Genomic DNA, 21,871 nt, shown 5'->3' with positions numbered 1-21,871 from the left:
GATTAGCCCATGCTTCCCCTGGTCTGGAGAATTTAGTGCAGGTTCCTAGTGTGGCATGGCCTTCAGTTCGTTCCCCAGCCCGCTCTTTATGGCGACTGGGAGAATTAACCTCCAGCCGTCTCCTACAGATGGCCTATTGTCTCTTCCTAGGGTAATTACTGAGTTGGGGGCCGCCTACGTAGGGACTATCGCCAGGGCAGCTGCTATTCTTGGCTTTCAGCCTCCTGTGGTACCCATCATTTCCGATCCTTTAACGGATCTGCTCCATCTCGAGCCCTTTACAGTGGAACCCTTGCTACCCCTTGGAGGTGCTTTATTGGAAGTCCTGCATGGTACATGGTCACGGCCCTCTTCCGGAGTCCCGGTTGATTGGGCCATTGCCGGTAGGCACCGTCCTACCCCGGGGATCCACTGTCTGTCCCTTCATCCTGCTGCTCAGGGCCTGGTAGTTCAGGCGGCTTTTGGTTTACAAGACTCCTCCACTTTGCCTTTGTTTCCTCCCACCTGGGAATCCCGGTGGCTGGATACATGTGGCAGACAGCTTTTTGCTTCTTCTAGCGCTCTTTAAACACTACATGCGTGTTTGCACGTGTGTCCTCCGCACTCTGGGACTCCATGGCTAGCTTTCTTTCTTCTCTTCTGGAGGAATTGTGCCCGGAGGTACTCCTTCTTGTCCTTCATGGCAAGGAAATGGCTCATTTTACTATACGCTACTCTCTGGATGCCACTGACTCTATGGGCTGTGCTCTTGCACGGTCGGTGGCTTTGCACCGTCATGGCTGATAATATCCGGGAGAGCCTCCAGGACATGCCATTTGACGGGATAGATCTTTTTGGGTCCCATGCTGACTCTGCGATCTCCAGGCTTTTGTCAGGGCTTCCATAATTATGCCGCGCCACTGACTGGCTGACTTTTCTTCTTGGTTGCGGTCTTCCTTTGTGATAAGTATTTTTATCAGAGGCAGGTTGGTACCTCTATATTGTCTGTATAGCCGTACGGCTACGTTGTTTTTGTTTTCAAATCCTCTGACTGTCTGTTTTGCCAAGAGGACTCTACCTTCTTGCCAGGGGTTGACCCTTGCCCCATGTGGGGTATTGGCTGGTGGCAGGTACCTGCCTTTGCCTTGGTACGCTCCTGTGGAGTTTTCATTGTAGGTATCCCTCTAAGACTTCTATGCCTCCCTTTGTTGCGTTTTGCAGGGTCGCATCGCCCTAATGTCTGTAATACTTAGACTCCGGGTCTAGATCTATTTTCTTTTGGTGCCATCCCCTCCTGGGTTGTTCTCACCAGTAGGGAGTTGCCGTGGACCTCTCTGTTGTGGGTTGTTGTGGCCCTTGGCTTGTTCCCCAGCAGTTTTCTCCACATCCCCGCTGCTTTCGCGCAGGGAATCCTACTTCCACTGACACTCTTAAATGTGGCGGACTCGTGGTGCCGGTTCTCCTTGTACTCCGATCTTCCTGGCGTCTAGGACCCGTGAGTTGGTCCTAAGTACTCCCTTGTTAGGCTGGTCTTTTCTTCTAAATTGTCCTGCGAGTCTCTTCCAGACTGACGGCAGACGTTGCTTAGAGCCTGGACTAGTTCCACTTTCTGAATAAGCTGCAGGTGCTTTTAAGCGAATCAGAGTGCCTGAGTTTGGACGTGTTTCAACATCGAGGCTGTTCTGTGCCATGTTATTCCTCATGGCTTGTGCGGCCGTTGCTTCTTGTTATTGGGCGCCTCTCAGCTGTTCCTGCGGTCTTGTTCCCTGGTGTTACTTCTGGCCGCCTATGAGCGTCTTTCGGGCTGTGTATGGGCATTCTTTGAATGCTCTCCACATCTGTCTGGTAAGGGTCTCTGCAGTACTCTTCCTCTGTGATACACGTGGGGGCGCTACACGTTTTCTCCACCATACTACTTATCCGGTCCTTTGGGTTCGCTTTGTCTGCACTTTCTTTTCATGTCAGTTTCTTACTAGGTGTGTTTTTCTTCCATGCCGCCCCGTGCTGGGCAGGGCCAGTGTCCTGCTGCCTTCGTATCTTTACGGGAGCAGGTTTAACACTGTTTTATGCTGTTTGAGTGATTAACTGGGCTAGCCTTGGCTTCTTGTCGACGCTTTGGATCCTGTGGATCCTTCATGCCTGTTTCAAGGTTGGGCGTTTTTTTCACTCAGGTGCAAGCGTTTTGGCTTGGTGTTTTTCTTCTCTCCTCCCCTGTACATGTGGGGGTTTTCGTGTTATTCTGGATTGGCTGTGGTGCCCTAGCCTTCCCTTGATTCCTGCTCTCTTCAGGGCACAGGGGTCTGGTGGTTGGCTGCGCTGTCATTTTGTACCCACTGTGTTTCGTTATTTGGTAGACAACACTCCTTTGGTCATGGTATTGACCACTAGGTTCTTTCTGGACCTTGGTGGTGTTTAGTCGCAGTCCCGCCTCCTCTTTGGGTATGGCTTTGGTATGTATTCTAGGTTAAGGAATCTGCCTCCCTTTGGGTGGCTTTATTCCTGTGCGGGTGACGTTCCCTCTTCACTCAGACTTACGAGGCTACATTCTGTTTCGTGGCTTTGCTCTGCCCATCCTTGTGATTGAACGGTATGCTCATGTGACATGTGTCCTTTACAACCCTTACCCTGGGTTGTCCGATGTGAGTTTAATTCTCCCTTATATCTTCTTCAACCGCTTGAGGTCTCTTGCCCCCTGCACTCGAGCGGTTGCAGTCTCTGACAAAGCTGCCTTCGGCAGATCCATTATTTGCATTTTACGTCTTCTTTTAGGTGATGCTTTATAGTAGTTTGTTCTTGCTCCTGGATTTTGGACTGGTTGTCCTTCACTGTCATTTCTTGTGGTTGCAGCCTTTCTGCCTGCTGCTGTGATGGTTTACCAAGGAGCTATAGCTCAATGGTGTGTCTTGTGCCTCTGGTGGCACAGGCTCATACAGGCAAGGGTTATGCTCTACATCTTCTTCTGCCTGTGGGGGAGGTTAGGACTTAATACTTGCGGGGGTTCCTCTCAGAGTGGTGCTCTGTTCTTTCCCTCCCTCAGTTTACAGTATACAGTGCTTGGCACTGTCTTTCTATGGTGATGTTTATTCACCATACCTTGTTTTTTCTTTTTGTGCACACTGTTCCCATATTTTCACAGTTTTGGGGGATTGCTTTGCGTTCTGCCACAGAAAAGTCTTCTGAGGAAAACTGATGACGTCAGGGCAGAGCTGTGCAGCCCCGCCCCCCCCCCCCCCGACGCGCAGAGGTGCTGCTACTCAAAATTTTCCGGAACAGTCTGACGCCTGGGGATATTCTAAGTTGAGGAATCTTTGGCTAGACTATGTCTCTACCAGATACATTGTTACCGAAGGTAAGTAACTTGTTTGTTACTGCCTGGAATTCATCAACACTCCTACAAACATTCCCCCAAAGTTGCACTGACTTCCACCGATTCACCTAGACCTTCTCAAACAAGAAGTACAATTCCTGCTACTAAAACAAGCCATAGAGCCCTTATCACCTCAACACCAAGGGTCGGGGTGTACTTGTTTAAATTTCTAATTCCAAAAAAGGACGCCTCTCTCAGACCCATATTGGATCTCAGATAACTCAACCTTTACATACAGTCAGACCACTTCCACATGGTAACATTGCAACAGATACTGCCTCTTTTGCAAAAAGGTGATTTTCTTTCTACTCTCAATTTAAAGGACGCCTACTTTCATATTCCAGTCCAACTGGCTGACAGCAAATTTCTCAGGTTTGTGGTAGCAGGTCAACATTACCAATTGAAAGTGCTCCCATTCGGAGTCACCACGGCCCCCAGAGTCTTCTCAGAATGTCTGGCCGTAGTAGCTGCACATCTCAGAAGACAAAGCACACATATTTTTCCCTAATTGGACGACTGGCTCATCAAAACCAGCACATACCATAATAATAATAATAACACTAAAGCATAAGCTTCAGCACAAACAGCTACCTCAAACAGAGGTTTCCTGGCGCTCTAATAGTAGGCATTAGGCGCATAGAGGTCCAGGCATTGATCTCAAGCCTAGTCAAGCTTATAGATCCATGTCTTTAGTGCTCTTCTGAAACAGGTCTCTGAATCAACTTGGCAAAGGTTCCCAGGCAGGGCGTTCCACATTTCGGCCGTCCTCACTGAGAACGCTCTTCAACCCTGGCGGGCTTTCGCAAAGCGGGAGTACAAAGCTATTTTTGTAAATTTGACCTCAGAGATTGCTTTTGCTTATAGCAGCAAAGTCTTTGTTTAAGATATCCAGGGCATTTACCTTTTAGAGCCTGGTAGGTCTGAGTCATGGCCTTGAATCAAATTATTTTTGCTACTGGGAGCCAATGAAGCTCGTGTGAGTGCGGAGAGACGTGATGCCAAAAAGGTATGCATCTGATCAGTCTCGCAGCCCCATTCTGTACCATCTGGAGGAGTCTAATCTAATATCTAGGCAGAGGTATAAACCATTTGTGTAGTCTAGCCTAGATGTCACTGTGGCATAGACTACAGATTTGTGGAAATCTTCTGTCAGGAACTGTAAAAATTTCCGGAGGTTTCTCAATTCGCTGAAGCACGTCGCAGAGACCTGCCGGATTTGAGCTGAAAAGGAGAAATCAGCCTCCCATCTCACACCTACATTTTTAATATTAGTGGCAGGAGTAGGGGGTGGGCCCATTTCTGATGGCCACCACAAATCTGGAGCAGGCACTGCGCCATTTCCGAAAAACTGCACCTCTGTTTTTGCTGCATTGAGTTTTAGCTTGTTTTTTTTCATCCAAAATGCTATGTCTCAGACAACCTTTAAAATTCTTGAAAGCATCTTCCGTCTGTTCTTGAGATGGGAAAACCAACTGGGTTTCGTCAGCGTAGGAGATCGCCTTCACCCCCCCAGTTGCCAATCAAAGAGAAAAGCAGAGCTAGGTACAGGTTAAAAAGAAGAGGGCTCATCGCTGAGCCATGAGGATTGCCACACCAGAGGTTTTGATTCAAATGGTTGAAGGGCGACTCTCTGAGTGCGACCGCTCATATATGATTTTAGCCAGGCCAGCACCTTTCCCCCGAAGCCCATGTCTCATAGTCTCTGAACCAACATGGCATGATCGACTGTGTCGAATGCTGCAGACAGATCCAGGAGCACCAGCAACACTGATGCCCCTGAATCAAGCGACCCTTTCACTGACTCAGCCACCTCAAGGCGAGTGGTCTCCGTGCTGAAACCCGCCCGGAAACCAGATTGTGTATCATGCAAAGAGCGAAGGCTCTCGATAAAGTTTGTCTGTTGGTGCTGGACCAACTTCTCTAACATTTTTCTTGGCGCGAGTAGCAATGAAATTGGCCTGAGATTGTTGAGTTCTCCTGGGTCACCATTTGTTTTTTTTCTCAGAGGGAGAAGAGTAGCGTGTTTCCACTTATCTAGGAAAACGCCGGAATCAAGGGAGGAGTTCCATATATGAGATAGGGCACCATGTATGAGATAGCGCACCAGTGAGAGAATGAAAAAACACTTTCCAAAGTTTAGGACGACATGGATCATCTGGGGCACCTGTTCTACATATTTGAATTTCTGCAAATGCATCTTGATGCAAAATTGGTACGAAATTTATGAATGAGGGAGTCTCTGCAACTCCCAATAGTATATCTGATTTCTCTGTTGCCTCTGGTGTTGAGGAGTCATAGATCTTCAAAATCTTATTGTCAAAGAAACTTGCAGTTTTTTCTCACATAGCTGGGGATGGTAGCACTTTAGTCTCTAATGCTTTAGGCTTAAAAAAGGTCTGAACCACCTTAAAAACTTCTTTAAAACCATCAATGTCGCAAGCACACTTCACTAACCATTCAGCTCCTTCAACAGCTGGGGTTCTCAGTCAATGTGTTAAAATCACATCTTCAGCCAAACAAAGTTCAAGATTACCTAGAAGCCACTCTAGATACTTCACAAGGCTCTAGCGTATTCCAATGCAGCCAGTATTCGAAACATTCAGGTGCTCGTTCTCAAATTTCAACCCACTCAATACCTTCTGGCTCGTCTTTTTATGCAACTGCTGGGAATGATGGCAGCTTACATCATGATCGTTCCCCACGCCAGTCTACACGTGCGTCCACTTAAAGAGTGTTTAGCCAGTCGGTGGTACCAGTATCAAGGTCTGGTAACCGATCCAGTGTTGTTAAGCGGCCTTACTCCTCGCTCTCTGCAGTCAGTGGTGCAACACATAAAACCTATCAAAAGGGCGGCCGTTCATAGACCCAATTCCACAGACTGTGTTAACAGTGGACGCATCCCTTACTGGCTGGGGAGCTCATCTTCAACAACACAGTGCAAGGACTGTGGAGTCACCAGCAAAAGTTGCTCTACATTAATCACTTAGAGTTCGTGGCAATCTTTCTAGCTCACAAAGCCTATCAAGATCAACTGTCTGGCAAAGCTGTGTTAGTCCGAACCAACAACATGACAGCTATGTATTACATTCAAAACCAGGGGGACACACACTCTCTCCAACTGTCCCACTTTGCCCTGGACATCTGGAAGTGGGCTTTTCACCACAACATTTATCTTCTAGCTGAACACCTCCCAGGAGTCAGCAATCAGATTGCAGACCTTAGCAGGCAGAAGTCTCACATACATGAGTGGGAACTGTCCCCTGAAGTTCTCCACCAATACTTCCAAGGTTGAGAGCCCCTCACATAGACCAGTTCGCAACGCCTCCAGGTATCCACACCCAAGGTCCAAAGGCAATGCTGAATGGATGAACTGGTCAGGAATATTTGCCTACGCTTTTCCGCCTCTCCCACTCATTCCATCAGTGGTTCAGAAACTTAGGCAAACATCCCTCACGCTAATACTAGTAGCCCCAACATGGCCACGCCAACCCTGGTTCATAACCTTGTTGGAACTCTCTGGTACTACACCAAATATTACATTTAACTCCCAGTCTCCTCACAGAGCCATGGAGAAATCAAACACCAAGATCCCAAACAGCTGAACCTTGCGATCTGGCTCCTGAGGCCATAGTGCTTGGTTATCTCAACTTCCACCAGACTTTATGAACATTATTAGAGAGGCCACAAAGCCTACCACAAGAGCCTGCTACGCAGCTAAATGGATATCTATTGCAAAACAATCATATCAACCCTCTTGATGCTTCCATACAGAACATTCTGTGCTACCTATTACACTTGCAAAACCGGTCCTAGGATGCTTGATTCCAGTCCAGGAAAGACATGGCTTGGCAGTTCGGGCTGGACTGTTCCCATGAGGCACTGGGTCAAAGCTGATTTGAATATGGCCATGTCTGAACTGGGGTGGTGTGGAGTGCAAAAACATTATGGATTTAGGCCCATATCTCTGTACTGGGGTGAATGTATGACATTGTTGTGCATTCTGTCCATCAATTGTTGTTTTTGCATTTGTCACCCCGAGTGGGATGGGTATGCTCGGACGTGAGTCCCATGCTCTCCACGCCACTGGTGTCAAGCTATCCTGGCTGAAGACGGCTGATAGACAGAAACCGGTCCTAGGATGCTTGATTCCGGTCCAGGGAAGACATGGCTTGGCAGTTCGTGCTGGACTGTTCCCATGAGGCACAGGGTCAAGGCTGATTTGCATATGGCCATGTCTGAACTGGGGTGGTGTGGAGTGCAAAAAAAATGGATTTAGGCCCAGATCTCTGTACTGGGTATTAGGTATGACATTGTTCTGCATTCTGTCCATCAATTGTTGTTTTTGCACCTATTACACTTGCAGCAATCAGCATTGGCCTATACATCCGCAGGCTGCATCTTGCTGCCATAGCAGCTTACCTTCAAAATAGGCAACACTTATCGCTATTTCGAGTGCCCGTCATCAAAGCATTCATGGAAGGACTAAAACAGGTAATACCGCCAAGACTTCCACCTACTCCGGTATGGAATCTTAACATAGTCCTCATAAGGCTAATGGGTCCGCCATTTGAACCCATGCAGAAATGTGAACTACAAATTCTTACTTGGAAAACATCTTTCCTCATTGGAATCACTTCATTGAGGAGAGTGGGTGAACTACAGGCACTAATCATAGAAGAACCCTTTTTCCAGTTACATAAAGATAACGTAGTTCTTCATACCAACCCTAAATTCCTGCCTAAGGTTGTATCTGCATTTCACATCAATCAGTCGGTTGAATGACCTGTGTTCTTCCCTCAACCTGACTCTGTTGCAGGACGAGCTTAACATACCTTAGATGTCAGAAGAGCTCTTTTGTATTACACTGAAAGAACAAAATCATTTTGTAAAACCAAACAACTCTTTGTAGCTTTTGCACCACCTCACAAAGGCAATCCTATTTCCAGATCCGGAATTGCTAGGTGGATTAAAAGTGTATTCAGATTTGTTATCAAAAAGCCTAAAGGACTCTCACAGTACCCCCTAGAGCACATTCCACTCACAAGTTAGGGGTTACAATGGCTTTCTTTGGGAATATCCCCATTACTGATATATGCAAAGCTGCAACATGGTCTACACCACAGACATTCACCAAACACTGTTGTGTAGATGTGTTAGACAACAAGCTAATGTGGGCCAAGTAGTACTTAAAACGTTATTTCAGACAACTCCATCAGTTACAGCAGGGAGGCTGCTGTATAGTCTATGCAAAGCATGTGATCTACAGCTCACATGCCTCGATCGAAAATGCTACTTACCCAGTATGCATCTGCTCTTGGCATGTACAGCTGTAGAACCTCATGCGCCCACCCACCTCCCCTGGTACCTGTAACTGCTGTTGTTTTTTCTATTTTGCTAAACATACTTATGCGTGGACATCTTTAGTCTTTACTACTACCGTTCTATCACCCTCTGCGGCATACAATCTGACGATGGAGTTGATGGATGTGCGCCCTATCACCTAAGGTAGGAGTCCCCTACCTCGTGATTAGGGAATTTTTTTTCCAGAAAAACCAAGTGCAAACATCCTTAGATGGCGATCGTATGCAAAGCATGAGATTCTACAGCTCTACATGCCAAGAACAGATGCATACAGGGTACGTAGCTTTTTCCTTCTTTTGGATACTGTACCTGCAGATTGCTCACTGATTCCACCCTTTGTTCCACCTCGAATATTGGACATAGGCCATTTTTAATAAGCTTATGTTTCTTAGCTTATCGACTTATATGATTTTGTTCTCAACATATAGCTTTATTTCAGCGGAAACTGCATAGGAAACTGAGTTCTACACACCATGGTAGTTGCATTATGGCTCTGGTAATGTTACAGTATGCTTGATTCTGATGTTGACGTGGAGCCAGCCTCCACTAGTGTATTTATAGAGCTAATGTGAAGTTTCTGGATCCAGTCAAGTGCCGGGGGTATTCAAAAGTTGAGGAATCTACTAGTAGATAGATTATCCAGCAGAAAGAGCATGAACACAGTTAAGTAACTTTTTCTTTTCTGCACCGACTTAAGAGTGTTATAAGGGTTGTTTTTAGGTCTCGCCTATGCAGCGTGCATGCTCTGCATAGGAGGACCTTTAGCCGCCGTTCTGCTCTTTTTTGAAGCACATACTCGTGCTTGTGGCAGCATCCACCTTGCGGAAGCGAGCAGGGGTGCGCCACAAGCACAAGTATGTGCTTCCAAAAAGAGCAGACTGCTCTCCCCCGTGTGCACCTGCGCACCACTCGGGGACTCACCTCCTGCTCCCCCTCTCTCACAATGAACCTTTGCGGTCGTGCTTGTGTTTCAGTGCTTGTTTTGTTAAGTTGCAGCGCGCAATGCACGCTTTCACTATGGGGCCACACGCAACGCATGATCTTTATCTTTTTAAAACTCTCCCCGCCCGCTCCATAGCCGTGTAAATAGCATTTCTGTATGCATTTTCTTTTAACAGCTCTGAGTTTCGCTAGATGCCTTTTTTTAATAATAGAGGGCACACCCTTTCTTTTTCCCCTCCGCTTCAAATTGGTTGGCTACATAGTAGGCACACACGCTCTGCGACGAAGCTCTTCTGTGGCTATCTTCCTTTTCTCCACGGTCCTTATTCACATTTTACAAAGGGTAAGCCTGCATGTTCGCCTCGAATAGCGGGACCATATTGGTTTTGTGAGAGTTGCAGGCTGCATGTACCTTCTTCGTGTTGTCTGTATGTGAGGGGGTTGTAGTCTGGATTTCCGTTCGGTACTGGCAGTTTTGTTGCAGCCCTCTCACTCCCTTGCACATAACCGCCTCTGCGTGTGAGAGCGCTAATCCTTATGGCAACCTCATATCTCCCTCCCCAGGCAGCCATGTTGGGTGCGTGGACCTTATAAATGAAGGCGATGCCAGCTGCCAATCAGCGGTTGAGACTCCGGTTTGCACAAGGAGTTCTTCTTTAAGCAGGTTTTTTAGGTCAGTGCTCAGTAATTCGCTATCGACAAACGTAAAGCTACTGTACCCCACAGTCTCTCAACAACTGATAGCATGCTGGAAAGGGTCATAGCTTGGAAATTGCTATGACTAAGGAGCAAGCACTTAGGGGAATACTAAGTACTGACAGTGGTGCTAGTGCTGGCAAGGAACAGTAAATTAATAAAAATTGTGTAACAATTATGATAGATTACCCTCTGCGATGAATAGCCCATCTGTTTCACCTAGTGTCAAAGCAATCTAGTCTCCTCGCAAACCTGCAATCAAGTGAAACAAGCAATGCAATAGGACTCGTATTTACGCGAGTCTGAGCTATTGGCATTGTAAATGACAATACCTTTTATTTATGTTTTGGTTTACCATTTACAATGCTAATATCTTAAACTCTCACAAATGCGAAATCTGTTTGTTTCAATTCCTGCTATCCAGTTTCCTAGTCTTTTTTGTGCAGGAAAATCAGGTCTGATCTGAGGTAATGGGAGAAGCTGGATTGTTCAATGTGAATGTCTCTAGGGCCCCTAATTAATGGAGCTTCTTAGGTTTAGTGACTTACATTTTTAAAATCCAGTCTGCATCCAAAGATGGTTTGTAATATAAATAATCGGTAGGAGAAACATAATATCTGAACCAAAGACTGTTTTTGATGGTAAGTAAATGGTTATTTTTATAAGTTGTTGAAATTGTGACTAGCTTGTATATCTAGAAAAGTCCTGACCTCATTGTTTGGTTTTTAGTCCAGTATGGTTTAGTAAAGTTTTATGTTGGCATAACTCTATGGAAATATTTTGGTGAGCTGCTTAAATAAAATGTATTTCATCATTCTAGGATTTTTGCTTTCTGCTGTCTACCAGAGCTGGTGGTCTGGGTATAAATTTGGCATCTGCTGATACTGTTGTGATTTTCGATTCTGACTGGAATCCCCAAAATGATTTGCAAGCACAGGCTAGAGCTCATAGGATTGGCCAAAAGAAACAGGTATGTTATTCAGTGTTAATTTACAAATTATTTTAGAAAGTGAGAAAACATGACTTGAATCTATTAATGTAGCAAAGGGCTTCTAATATCAATTCACCTCAACTTCATTCTAACCTTCCGAACAAGTGCAATAAATACGTTTCACATTATTTGTTTTTTTGCAGGTAGTTTCTGCCATTGTAATATCAGCCCAGTTTGGTTTTGACAGAATTAATACATTTCCAAAACAAATACAGTCACTGGGTCACCAGCAGGCTACATTGAGGTTATACTGTTTCGCCCATTTAGTCGCTAATGGTAATTTTAGCACCTCATTAAATACTGAATTTTTCTGATTGAAAGGCTCATTTAGGTTGAGATAAATAGAATGCATGCCTGATGATATTGTGCGGAGATTGAGTTGGGCTGGAGATGCCCTGTTGCTCTTTATTAATATTTCAGTAAAATCAGCTCACTTACTTTGCCTCGGGTATTGTTTACTTTTTAAACCACCAATATTGGCCTGCAGGGTAGGGGATCAGTGTGAGCACAGATGGGGAAGAATATGCCTCTATTTCACAGTGAAACACATGGTGCTCTTCTCCAATTGTTTTCTTTTGGATGTAAAAACATATGTCCATAGTACTGAGGGACTGCATAGATTATGAATTGGGCTTTTCAAATGATCGTATACCTTTTAAATTTGCAATTGTTTATGATGGATACTTCTAACCGCAGATTCTTCACCTTAGAATATCCTTTATGCTCCAAACTGGATCAAGAGAATTTTTCAGCAGTGCTTCTGCATGTTGGTAGATATTGCTGAGTGGCTGTACAGTGACCCCATACCACCTTGGATTTTGTGGAGCAGAGCCACATATGGGCATCACTCCTGCGCTCTGACGTTAGTTACTTTCTTTTTTCTCCTGCCGACTTAGATGTGGAGCTCTGCCTCCAATTATATTGGGTCTTCCAACGACTTCAGTAACTTTTCACAGTGTGTTTGTAAATTATGTCCCCTCTGAAAACTACAGGATTCAAGTAATTCCTAAACTGCAGGCACCAATGAGGTGTGCTTCTGATGCCTGGCCTCTGGTTACGATTCTTAAGTCATCTGATCAAAGTGTCCATATGCAGCTGAAAGTGATTTTAGTTGGAGAGGTGAAGGTTTTTGTCACTGTTTATAAAAAGAAGTTGCTATTTTTACACATGTGGCACTCCAAAATCATAGGCCAATCAGACTCTTCAGGTAGGTTAAATTCCAATTCCAAATGTAAGCTTTAAAAATCAAAGATGGACTCGACCCCATCCCACCAGTCTGACAAAGAGAAGTTGTAAAGGTGTCAAGATGTAAATTCCTCTCCCTAGAGATGACTGGCCACAGACATGATACATCAGCTGGTGCTTTGCATGCCTTGAGTTTTGCAGCGTGAATCTTTCTGGATTCACTATGCTGTGCATTATTCTGTGGTCTACTGGTTTGGTCCGGAATCGTAGTCTTTTCTTTTTTTTCGTAGCCCAGGTGGGCATCGACGTCCCACCTTCTGGTGTACTTCATGTGACGTCGGCATGCTTCCTGCGGAAGCTCCCACCTTTGGGCGCCATCTTCAGATTTTTTTTCTTCCACCATTGGGTCTGGATTGTCACCGTGAGGTTCCAGAGTTTTTGGAGAAAAGAAGAAGGGAAAAGCTGAAATCTACCGAAAAAGTTTGGACAATACATCCAGGAACAAGACCGCCGGGACGACGAAGAAGGAGGAGAACTTCGAATACTTCGACGTCCAACGGAGAATGCGAACACAGGTGCCCCCCCCTGAGCACAGGAATGGACAAGACTCCGTTCAAATTCTGCAGCTATTGCCGCCACAAGTATGCTCAGAAAGACCAGCACCCGGTTTGCAACCTCTGCCTGCCTGTCGACCACGAAAGCAAGGATTGCAACGCCTGCTCTGTCTTCACCCCGAAGAGACTCAGAATTAGAGAGAGGCAGAGGATAGCCAACCACAGCATGCAAGGGAATGGCCAATCTCAGTTGCTTCGGGACTTGGGCCTCTCCATTGACGAAGAGGACAACACCGCTTAGGGACCAGATGACTTCACGGTCGTAGAGACCGATAAGAAAACTACAAAAGAGGTAAGAGAGATGTCGATCCCTAAAACCCCGACAGACTCTTGAAAGCCTGAGTCAGACTCTTGAAAAACAGAGCATAAGTCCACGAAAAGAGCACTGGAGCCAAAAATTTCGACGGCCTCAGCTGCATCCAGAGACAAACAGCCCAGCAGATCCTTAGAAAAGGACTCCCAAGCGGTGAAAACACACGAAAAGCCTAGGTCGTTGAAGCATGCCCCTGAAAAGGAGCACTCGAAGCCGAAGGAAAAGGACCCGAAGGCTTCTTCGAAGTCGACGTCTAAGTCGAAGAGATCGTCTGAAACACTCGACGCCGAACAGGCCGCCGAGATGGAAAAGAAAAAGAGAAGGCTCCAGGCCGAAATGGATAACATCCTGCAAAGGAAAAGAGAATTGGACGAGCGGATTAAAAGATTCACCATCCCGTCGAAGCCAGCAACGACTATTGTCCAGGAGGAGGAGAGGAGTTCGATGCCAAAGAGCTGCCGAAAACTCCCGAGCCCCAGGAACACCAAGAGGTAAAGGGCCTATACTATTTCGAGGAAGAAGACCAGCGCACGAGTTTGGACTCTGCATCCTCAGTGGTGCAGGACCTGGATTAACAGGACCTCGACGCCGAAAGCCCGGAAGAGGCGGTGGCCTTCGAGGCCTTCAACGCCAGATGACATTGGGATCTACAACATGGTCATCAGAAACGCAGCAACAGCTTATGGAGTGAAACTGGAGGAAGAAAAAACAAAAGCCTGCCTCCTCCTAGAGACCCTGCTCCCCACTCAAACCAGTAGTCAATTCCTCCCCATGCTACCAAGTGTCCTGGACCAGGAGAGGGAGGCATTCAAAGAACCAGCAAGCTGAAGGTCTGTCACACCCTGGACAGAGAAAAAATACAAACACTCCTCTAAGGATCCGCCCTACATCCACGGATCCGTCACAGCTGACTTAATCATTGCAGCCACAGCCAGAAAAAGGGCCAACGTCCCCACAAACTCAGGCCCCCCACCTGACAAAGAGAGTAAGAGGATAGACCTCACTGGTAGGAAAATAGAGAGGAATGCAGCAGTACACTGGCGCCTTGCCAACTCTAATGCCCTACTCAGCAGGCATACGTACCAGCATTTGGACGAGGTCAGACAACTGCTCAAACAACTCCATGAGCAATACCAACAGAGGGCAACACACCTTGTGGAGGAGGGCAAGAATATAGCTCATGCCTGAACTCAGCCCTGGATGCGGCAGACATGTCCAGCAGGCTCATGATGATCGGGGTCACAGAGAGAAGGCATGCCTGGCGGAGAATATCAGGCTTCTAGCCGGAAGTACAGAATAAAATCCTGAATACCCCCTTCAATGGTGAAACCCTGTTCGGAGCACCAGTGGGTGAGAAATTCACCCAACTCAAAAAGGAAAATGAAACTGCAAGGCCCATGCGGGCCTTGCAATTCAGAGGAATGAGGAGAGACACACCGGCACGGAGGCCAAACGGAAGAGTGGGAAACCAGCCAGGAACGTCATATCAGACATTCCAGCAGGGCTACCACGGCGACAACCAAGCACAGCTGGTCCAGCAAAAACAAACCTGGCAATACCGGGGGCGAGTCCTTTCGTGGGAGGGCGAATGGATGAGGGCAAACAAGAAGGGGGGGCTAGCAACCCACTTCAAAGTGATTCCGCACCACCAACCGTGCCCACCCACACAACACCTATAGGGGAGGGACAAAACAAAGTCAACAAATAAGGGTTACACTGACAAAAGATCAACTAACATGTAACACCAGTAGGAGGCAGATTAAAACACTTCTCCCAGGAATGGAAGAAATTAACAACAGACAAATGGAAACTGAACATCATACAGTTCGGATACTGCATAGAACTGGAAAAGAAACCACCAAACAGCAAACCGAAAAGAAAAACGTACTCCGCAAAAGAACTACGCTACTCACAGAGGAAGCACAAGAACTCCTCCACAAAGAAGCCATAGAAACAGTACCATTCAAAGAAAGAAACAAGGGAGTGTACTCGAACTATTTCCTCGTACCAAAGGTGGACCAAGCGTTAAGACCCATCCTGGACCTATGGTTCCTAAACCGATACATAAAAACACAAAAATTCAAGATGACATCTCTTCAAGAGGTCATTCCTCAGATGAGGGACGGAGACTTTATGTCCACCCTAGACCTAAAGGACGCCTACCTACACATTCCCATGAACAGACAGCACAAACATCTACTGAGATTTGCCATCAACAAAGCACACTACCAGTTCACCGCCCTGGCCTTCGGACTAACCGGACCAAGGGTTTTCACCAAGTGCCTCGCTGCAGTGGCAGCGCACCTAAGGAGGGAAGGGATCCATGTATACCCCTACCTCTACGACTGGCTCATAAAAGCAAGTTCCTACAAACAATGCAAAGAACATGCACAACTTGTAATAAAAACGCTAACGGAACTGAGATTCTCAATACACGGGGGGAAATCCTCAATGGAACCAGAGCAAGTGAAGATCTTCCTAGGCTGACAGATCAACACCATACAGAGCAAAGTGTTCCCCAGCGAGAAGAGAACACTTGCCCTGCTGAAGAAGACACGTCAGTACGAAAAGGGGCAAGCTCTGACAGTGAGGACAGCGATCATGGGGATGATGGCGTCCTGCATACACCTAGTCCCCAATATACGGCTAAGCATGAGACCATTCCAGGAATGGCTGCAACAACAATGGTCACAAGCTACAGGGAGTTGGGAATATCTAGTGGTTGTACCGCACGCAGTGCAAGAGGAGATAGCGTGGTGGAACAAAGAGAACATAACAAAGGGGAAGCCTTTGACACCATGAAACCCAACAGTGACCATTACCACAGATTCATCCCAGAAGGGATGGGGAGCACACATGAACCCACTCAAGGTGCCAGACCTGTGGAATCCCAACAGATGCGATCAGGCACATCAACTACCTGGAACTAAAGACCTTGTTCCTCGCCCTAAAAGCCTTCCAGAAACAACTGTACGGGGAAACAGTGTTGATACAGACTGACAACAAAATAACAAGTTCTACATCAACAAACAGGGAGGAACACAATCAGTCGCACTGTCCAACCTAGCGCAGGACATATGGAGATGGGCCATCCCACTCAAAATAGACCTCTTAGCTACACACCTACGAGGGAAGGACAACATGGAGGCAGACTGGCTAAGCAGACAGACATCGGCATCCTGTGAGTGGGAGCTCAATGCACAAGAAACACAAAGGCTATTCAAGAAGTGGGGGACTCCGACAATAGACCTATTTGCAACACACCAGAATGCAAAATGCCGATAATTCGCAACCAGGGGAACAATCACAAGGGAATGCCCTATGGATAAGCTGGTCGAAAACATTTGCCTACGCTTTTCCCCACATACCACTGACACACAGGGTACTCAGCAAATGCAGACCAGCAACATGATGCTGATTCTGGTGGCACCACAGTGGGCCAGGCAGTCATGGTTCTCACAAATAGTGGAGATGGCGCAGGGACGCCTCACAAATTCGGGAAAAGAAAGGACCTACTCTCAATGCAAAACGGAGAGGTACTCCACCCAGAGCCAGAAAGCCTCTGCCTAGCAGCATGGCCTGCCGGAGAGCACACTGCGGGTGCTACGAGAGGCAAGAAGACCTACTACACGGAGGTGCTATATAGCAAAATGGAAAAGATTCACCCAATGGTGTATCAAGGAGAAACTGCACAAGAAGATGACAAAGGAATCAACGGTGCTAAAATATTTAACACACATACTCAAATCAAATCTAAGTTCTACCTCGCTGGGGGTACACCTAGCAGCGATAGTAGCCTACAAAAGAGGAGAGACAGAAAAGAGCTTCTTTACATCACAAGTAGTAAAAAGATTCCTGGAAGCGGCTAAAAGGATAGCCCCCCCCCCCCCCCCCCCCCCCTCCCCCCAAAGGATGCCACCACCGGCATGGAACCTTAATTTAGCCCTAACAGAGCTTATGAAGGTGCCTTTTGAACCCATTCATAAGGCATCACCACAAATGCTCACAATGAAGACAGCCTTTCTAGTGGCTATCACCTCGCTACGCAGGTTAAGCGAACTGCAAGCGCCAACACTGCAAGAACCCTACATTCAAATACACAATGATAGGGTGGTAATGAGAACTGACCCACACTTTATGCCAAGGCGGTGTCAAGGTTTCACATGCACCAGACAATACAAATACCAAGCTACAAATACAATACAATCCCCCAGGTGGCTACAAATACAAATACCAATCCCCCAGGTGGCTCACCTTCTTTGCTTGCTGCTTTTTTGGCCACGATTGCGACTCTATCGCTAAAGCATCCCCACTTTACCGTTCTATGTGACTTTAATCTTCACGTAGATGTGGGCACATGTTCACGAGCTAGTAATTTTCCGGATACTATGCTCGGCCTAAACCGGACTCATCTGGTACAGGGCCCAACACACTCAGCAGGCCACTCTCTTGATCTTGTATTTTCGAATTACCCTGGCCTTATTACTCTACCTTCCCTACCCCTCACTTGGTCTGATCACCACCTGATCCCTTTTGAGTTGACCGTGCCACTGTCTCCTGGCGTCCAATCTAAAGTCAGGGACCACGGTAGAAAATGGCACAAGGTCACTTGTAATGCCCTTGAACCTACTTTCTCCAACCTTATAGGGCAGCCCTCCAATGATCTCAACCTAGATGTATCCAAATTCAACTTATGTCTTTCATCCTCTATTGATCTAATTGCCTCTATGCTGCCACTAACCTCTTTAAGATCTAAGCCGTCTGCCCCATGGTTCTCATCGGAACTGCGTGAAGAAAGGAGTAGGTGCAAAAATTTGGAACTCAATTGGCGACGGTCATATGATCCGGCCGCCAAAACTATTTATAGAACTGCCCTCAAAAACTTCCACAAACTTAAATGCATGACTATGAAGAATCACTTCGTAGAGAAAATTAAGGCTACTGAAAGCTCATCAAAAACCTTATTTAATATTATTAAGGAATTTTCTAACCCCCAGCCTTGGCCTGCCCGATTGCCCCTAGAAAGACCCTTTGTGATGGTCTTTCGAATTTCTTTCTTGAGAAAATCATCAATATTTTGTCCACATTTAATCAGAATAGGGCTCCCCCACTGCCTGACCTCAAAACCACTCATAAGGAAACATTGGTCTCATTTAAAACCCTAACTGCGGAATATGCGCTGACTTTGCTGCACCGGTGCACATCTGGGTTCACCTCGACCCCTGCACAGGTTCTGTGCAGCCTTGCCCCCCTGTTGATTAACCTGCTTCTTGAGATCTGGAACTCCTCACTACTCTCTGGCCTGTTTCCCTCATTATGGAAACAGGCCATGCTAATTGCAATCCTTAAAAAGGCAGATGCTAACCCGTCACTCTTCAGTAACTATCGGCCTATTTTACACCTCCCTAAGCCAGCGAAAATCCTAGAGAAAGTGGTGCAGGAGCAACTTGCCGAATATCTGGAATCTAAACAACTCCTACATGATTCGCATTCCGGCTTTAGGTCAGGTTTTAGTACGGAGTCTGCACTACTGGAGGTGTCTGAGTCCATTCGGGAGTGCGTGGATGTTGGCGAGGAGGCCATGTTGGTCCTCCTCGACCTATCCGCGGCTTTCGATACCGTTTCGCAGGATATCCTATTGGACCGTTAGCGCGATATTGGTATTGGGGGGACGCCACTGGCATGGGTGAGATCCTTTTTGAGGGGCAGATCTCAGCAGGTTTTTCTCCAGCCTTATGTATCCTCAGAGAAACCGCTGCTAGGTGGGGTCCCACAGGGCTCGGCACTCAGCCCCCTATTTTTTAATATCTACCTTGCTCCCTTGGCGGAAGTGGTGGAATCCTGGGGGGTCAGAGTGATCTCTTATTCTGATGACACTCAGCTTGTGTTTTTATTTAGAGACCGCTCTGACGGCAACTTGTCCAACTTTCGACGTTGCCTTGTTAACATCTCCACCTGGATGACTACCAATAATTTGAAACTCTATACGGATAAGACCGAGGTCTTATTTTTCAACCAAAAATCGCCTCCTCCCTCTAAGCTGTGGTGGCCTGTGGAATTAAACCCCCCACCAGCTCCAGTCCAAACCCCTCGTAATCTGGGTTTTCAATTCGATAATGCCCTGTCTTGTAAAACCCAAATCAACAAAGTCACCGCAGCTTGTTTCGGTAAACTTCGCATGATCAAGAAAATCTTCCCTTTCCTCCCGCTTGATTCTCGGAGGACCGTTGTTCATGCCTTAATTACTTCCCATTTAGATAATGCGAGTAGTTTGTATGTAGGAGCCCCAGCTTACCTGATTAAACGGCTGCAGATTGTGCAGAATGCCGCTGCCTGGCTGATCTGTAACATCCCATATCGCCACTACATCACACCGGATCTAGCTATGCTGCACTGGCTGCCGGTGACCTATCGCATACAATTTAAAGCTCTGGTTATTGCCTTCAGGGCCCTTAATGGTCTAGGCCCTGCCTACCTGAGACATAGGCTCAAACCTGTTCACTCTTTTCGTGACCTCAGATCAAATCATCTCCGCCTTCTTTGTGCCCCTCGTTTTCACCGTTCTAGAACAGGGGGTCGTGCCTTTGCTGTGGCCACTGCAAAGTACTGGAATGGCCTCCCTTTAGACCTTAGTCTCACTACATCAGAATCGTTGTTCCGGAGTAAACTTAAAACCTGGCTGTTCTCCACCATCTAGGCCACGCTGAACCCCTCTGGTTGCCTGTCGTCCACAGCGCCGGGACACCCCCGTCGGGGGTAGCCGCGCGCTTTATAAACTTTAAAAATAAATAAAATAAACAGTTCTTTGTGTCCTTCGCAAGCAGTTTTCTGGGTAGACCAGTAATAAAGGGCACCATTGGACGATGGATCGCAGAAACAATAAAATTCTGCCACAAGCAGGCAGGTCAAGAACTAACAGAGGGGGCACAAGCCCACTCTACCAGGAAAAAGGGAGCAACAATAGCCTTCCTGGCTAACACACCCATTCAAGACCTATGCATGGCGGCAACATGGACTTCAGTGCACACGTTCACTAAGCACTACTGCTTGGATATACAGATTAACAAGGAAGCACAAGTAGGACAGAAAGTGCTTCAACATATATTCAACACCAATGCTCATCTTCCACCCAGCCGCCACAAACATAACAAACCGCTACAAAGTCTATGCACAGCATAGTGAATCCAGCAAGAGTCACGCGGTAAAACGAATAGTTTCTTACCTGTCGGTGTAGTTTTGCAGCTTGAAGATTTTTCTGGATTCACTAGCGAACCCACCCACCTCCGCCAGAAAGATAAGGCAGGAGAAGAAGTTGGAAATACAAGGAATAAAATACAAACATACACTTTTAGAGACAAAGTGAAAATTCATTTACTTTAAGACATAACTTGAAAACATTGCCAAGGATTCACAAACAGAACACAAAAACAAGAAAAAAAGAATCCGAAGATGGCGCCCAAAGATGGGAGCTTCCGCAGGAAGCGTGCCGGCGTCACAGGAAGTACACCAGAAGGTGGGACGTCGATGCCCACCTGAGCTACGAAAAAAAAAAAAGACTACGATTCCGGACCCACCCACTAGACTGCTGAATAATGCACAGCATAGTGAATCCAGAAAGATCTTCAAGCTGCAAAACTACACCGACAGGTAAGAAACTATTCGTTTACCAGCAGCAAAATACAGTCTCCAAAAAGGTGATCCTCAAACCTTTAGTGCACTGCCTGTTACCTCTCCCTACTAGTGGGCCATCCCCTGATGCGGTTTGTTCCGATGGGACCGGTTACCAAAGCCCATACATACTCTAGTACAGATTTACACACCTGGCCAAGACCCACACCATTTAACATCACCACAGCGTCGAAACTGGCTCCACTGACACCGATGGACAACCCAGGGCAGACACTTGTGGGACCCTGAACCGAAGCTGGCCTGAGCTTGACCAGTACAAAATCACGACATGCAATTGGTAGTTGTTTTACTATCATACTGTTTCTACTAATTCAGTTGACTGTACTTTTAAGCAACATACCATATAGCCTCAAAACCATGGGGACTTGTCTACTCATACCATCAGAGTATGTTGACCTAGTTCCTGTCTGGCTCGCAGTGCACCATCTGGACCCGTACACTTATAAGGGGTACCTGGTGGTTTCTTGGAACCTCTGAACATGACAACCCTAATTCCCTCAAGAAAATCATGGACACAGATCTACCCTTTTGTTATTTCCTGCATGCCCAAAGGGAGTTTCCTGAATTACATATATTGGCATTTCATACATTTATTGAAGCAATTGGATTCTTGTGTAAAATATGGGTGCTTCACTGATTAGTAGAAGGAAACAGAGCTTTGTAACCCCCATTACAAGAATGGTGAAAAAGACAACTAATTGAACCATTATAATTATGGCAATAATTATAGCAAT

At 46.5% G+C, this 21,871-nt stretch overlaps 1 protein-coding gene across 1 annotated transcript in view; it reads left to right on the top strand.

The window, feature by feature from the left end:
- The window catches only part of CHD1 (chromodomain helicase DNA binding protein 1), a 1,544,591-nt gene that overhangs the window by 663,053 nt on the left and 859,667 nt on the right, over positions 1 to 21,871 (top strand). Inside the window, exon 19 of the mRNA XM_086960963.1 lies at positions 11,166 to 11,315. Coding sequence (XP_086817089.1) covers positions 11,166 to 11,315 — 150 coding nt within the window. The remainder of the gene's footprint in view (positions 1 to 11,165; positions 11,316 to 21,871) is intronic.

Source organism: Lissotriton vulgaris, chromosome 3_1 (genome assembly GCF_964263255.1).
Source record: "Lissotriton vulgaris chromosome 3_1, aLisVul1.2, whole genome shotgun sequence".
NCBI classification, from domain to species: domain Eukaryota; kingdom Metazoa; phylum Chordata; class Amphibia; order Caudata; family Salamandridae; genus Lissotriton; species Lissotriton vulgaris.
Note: the sequence above shows the minus strand (reverse complement) of the source record. Positions and strands in the feature narration are given on the sequence as shown.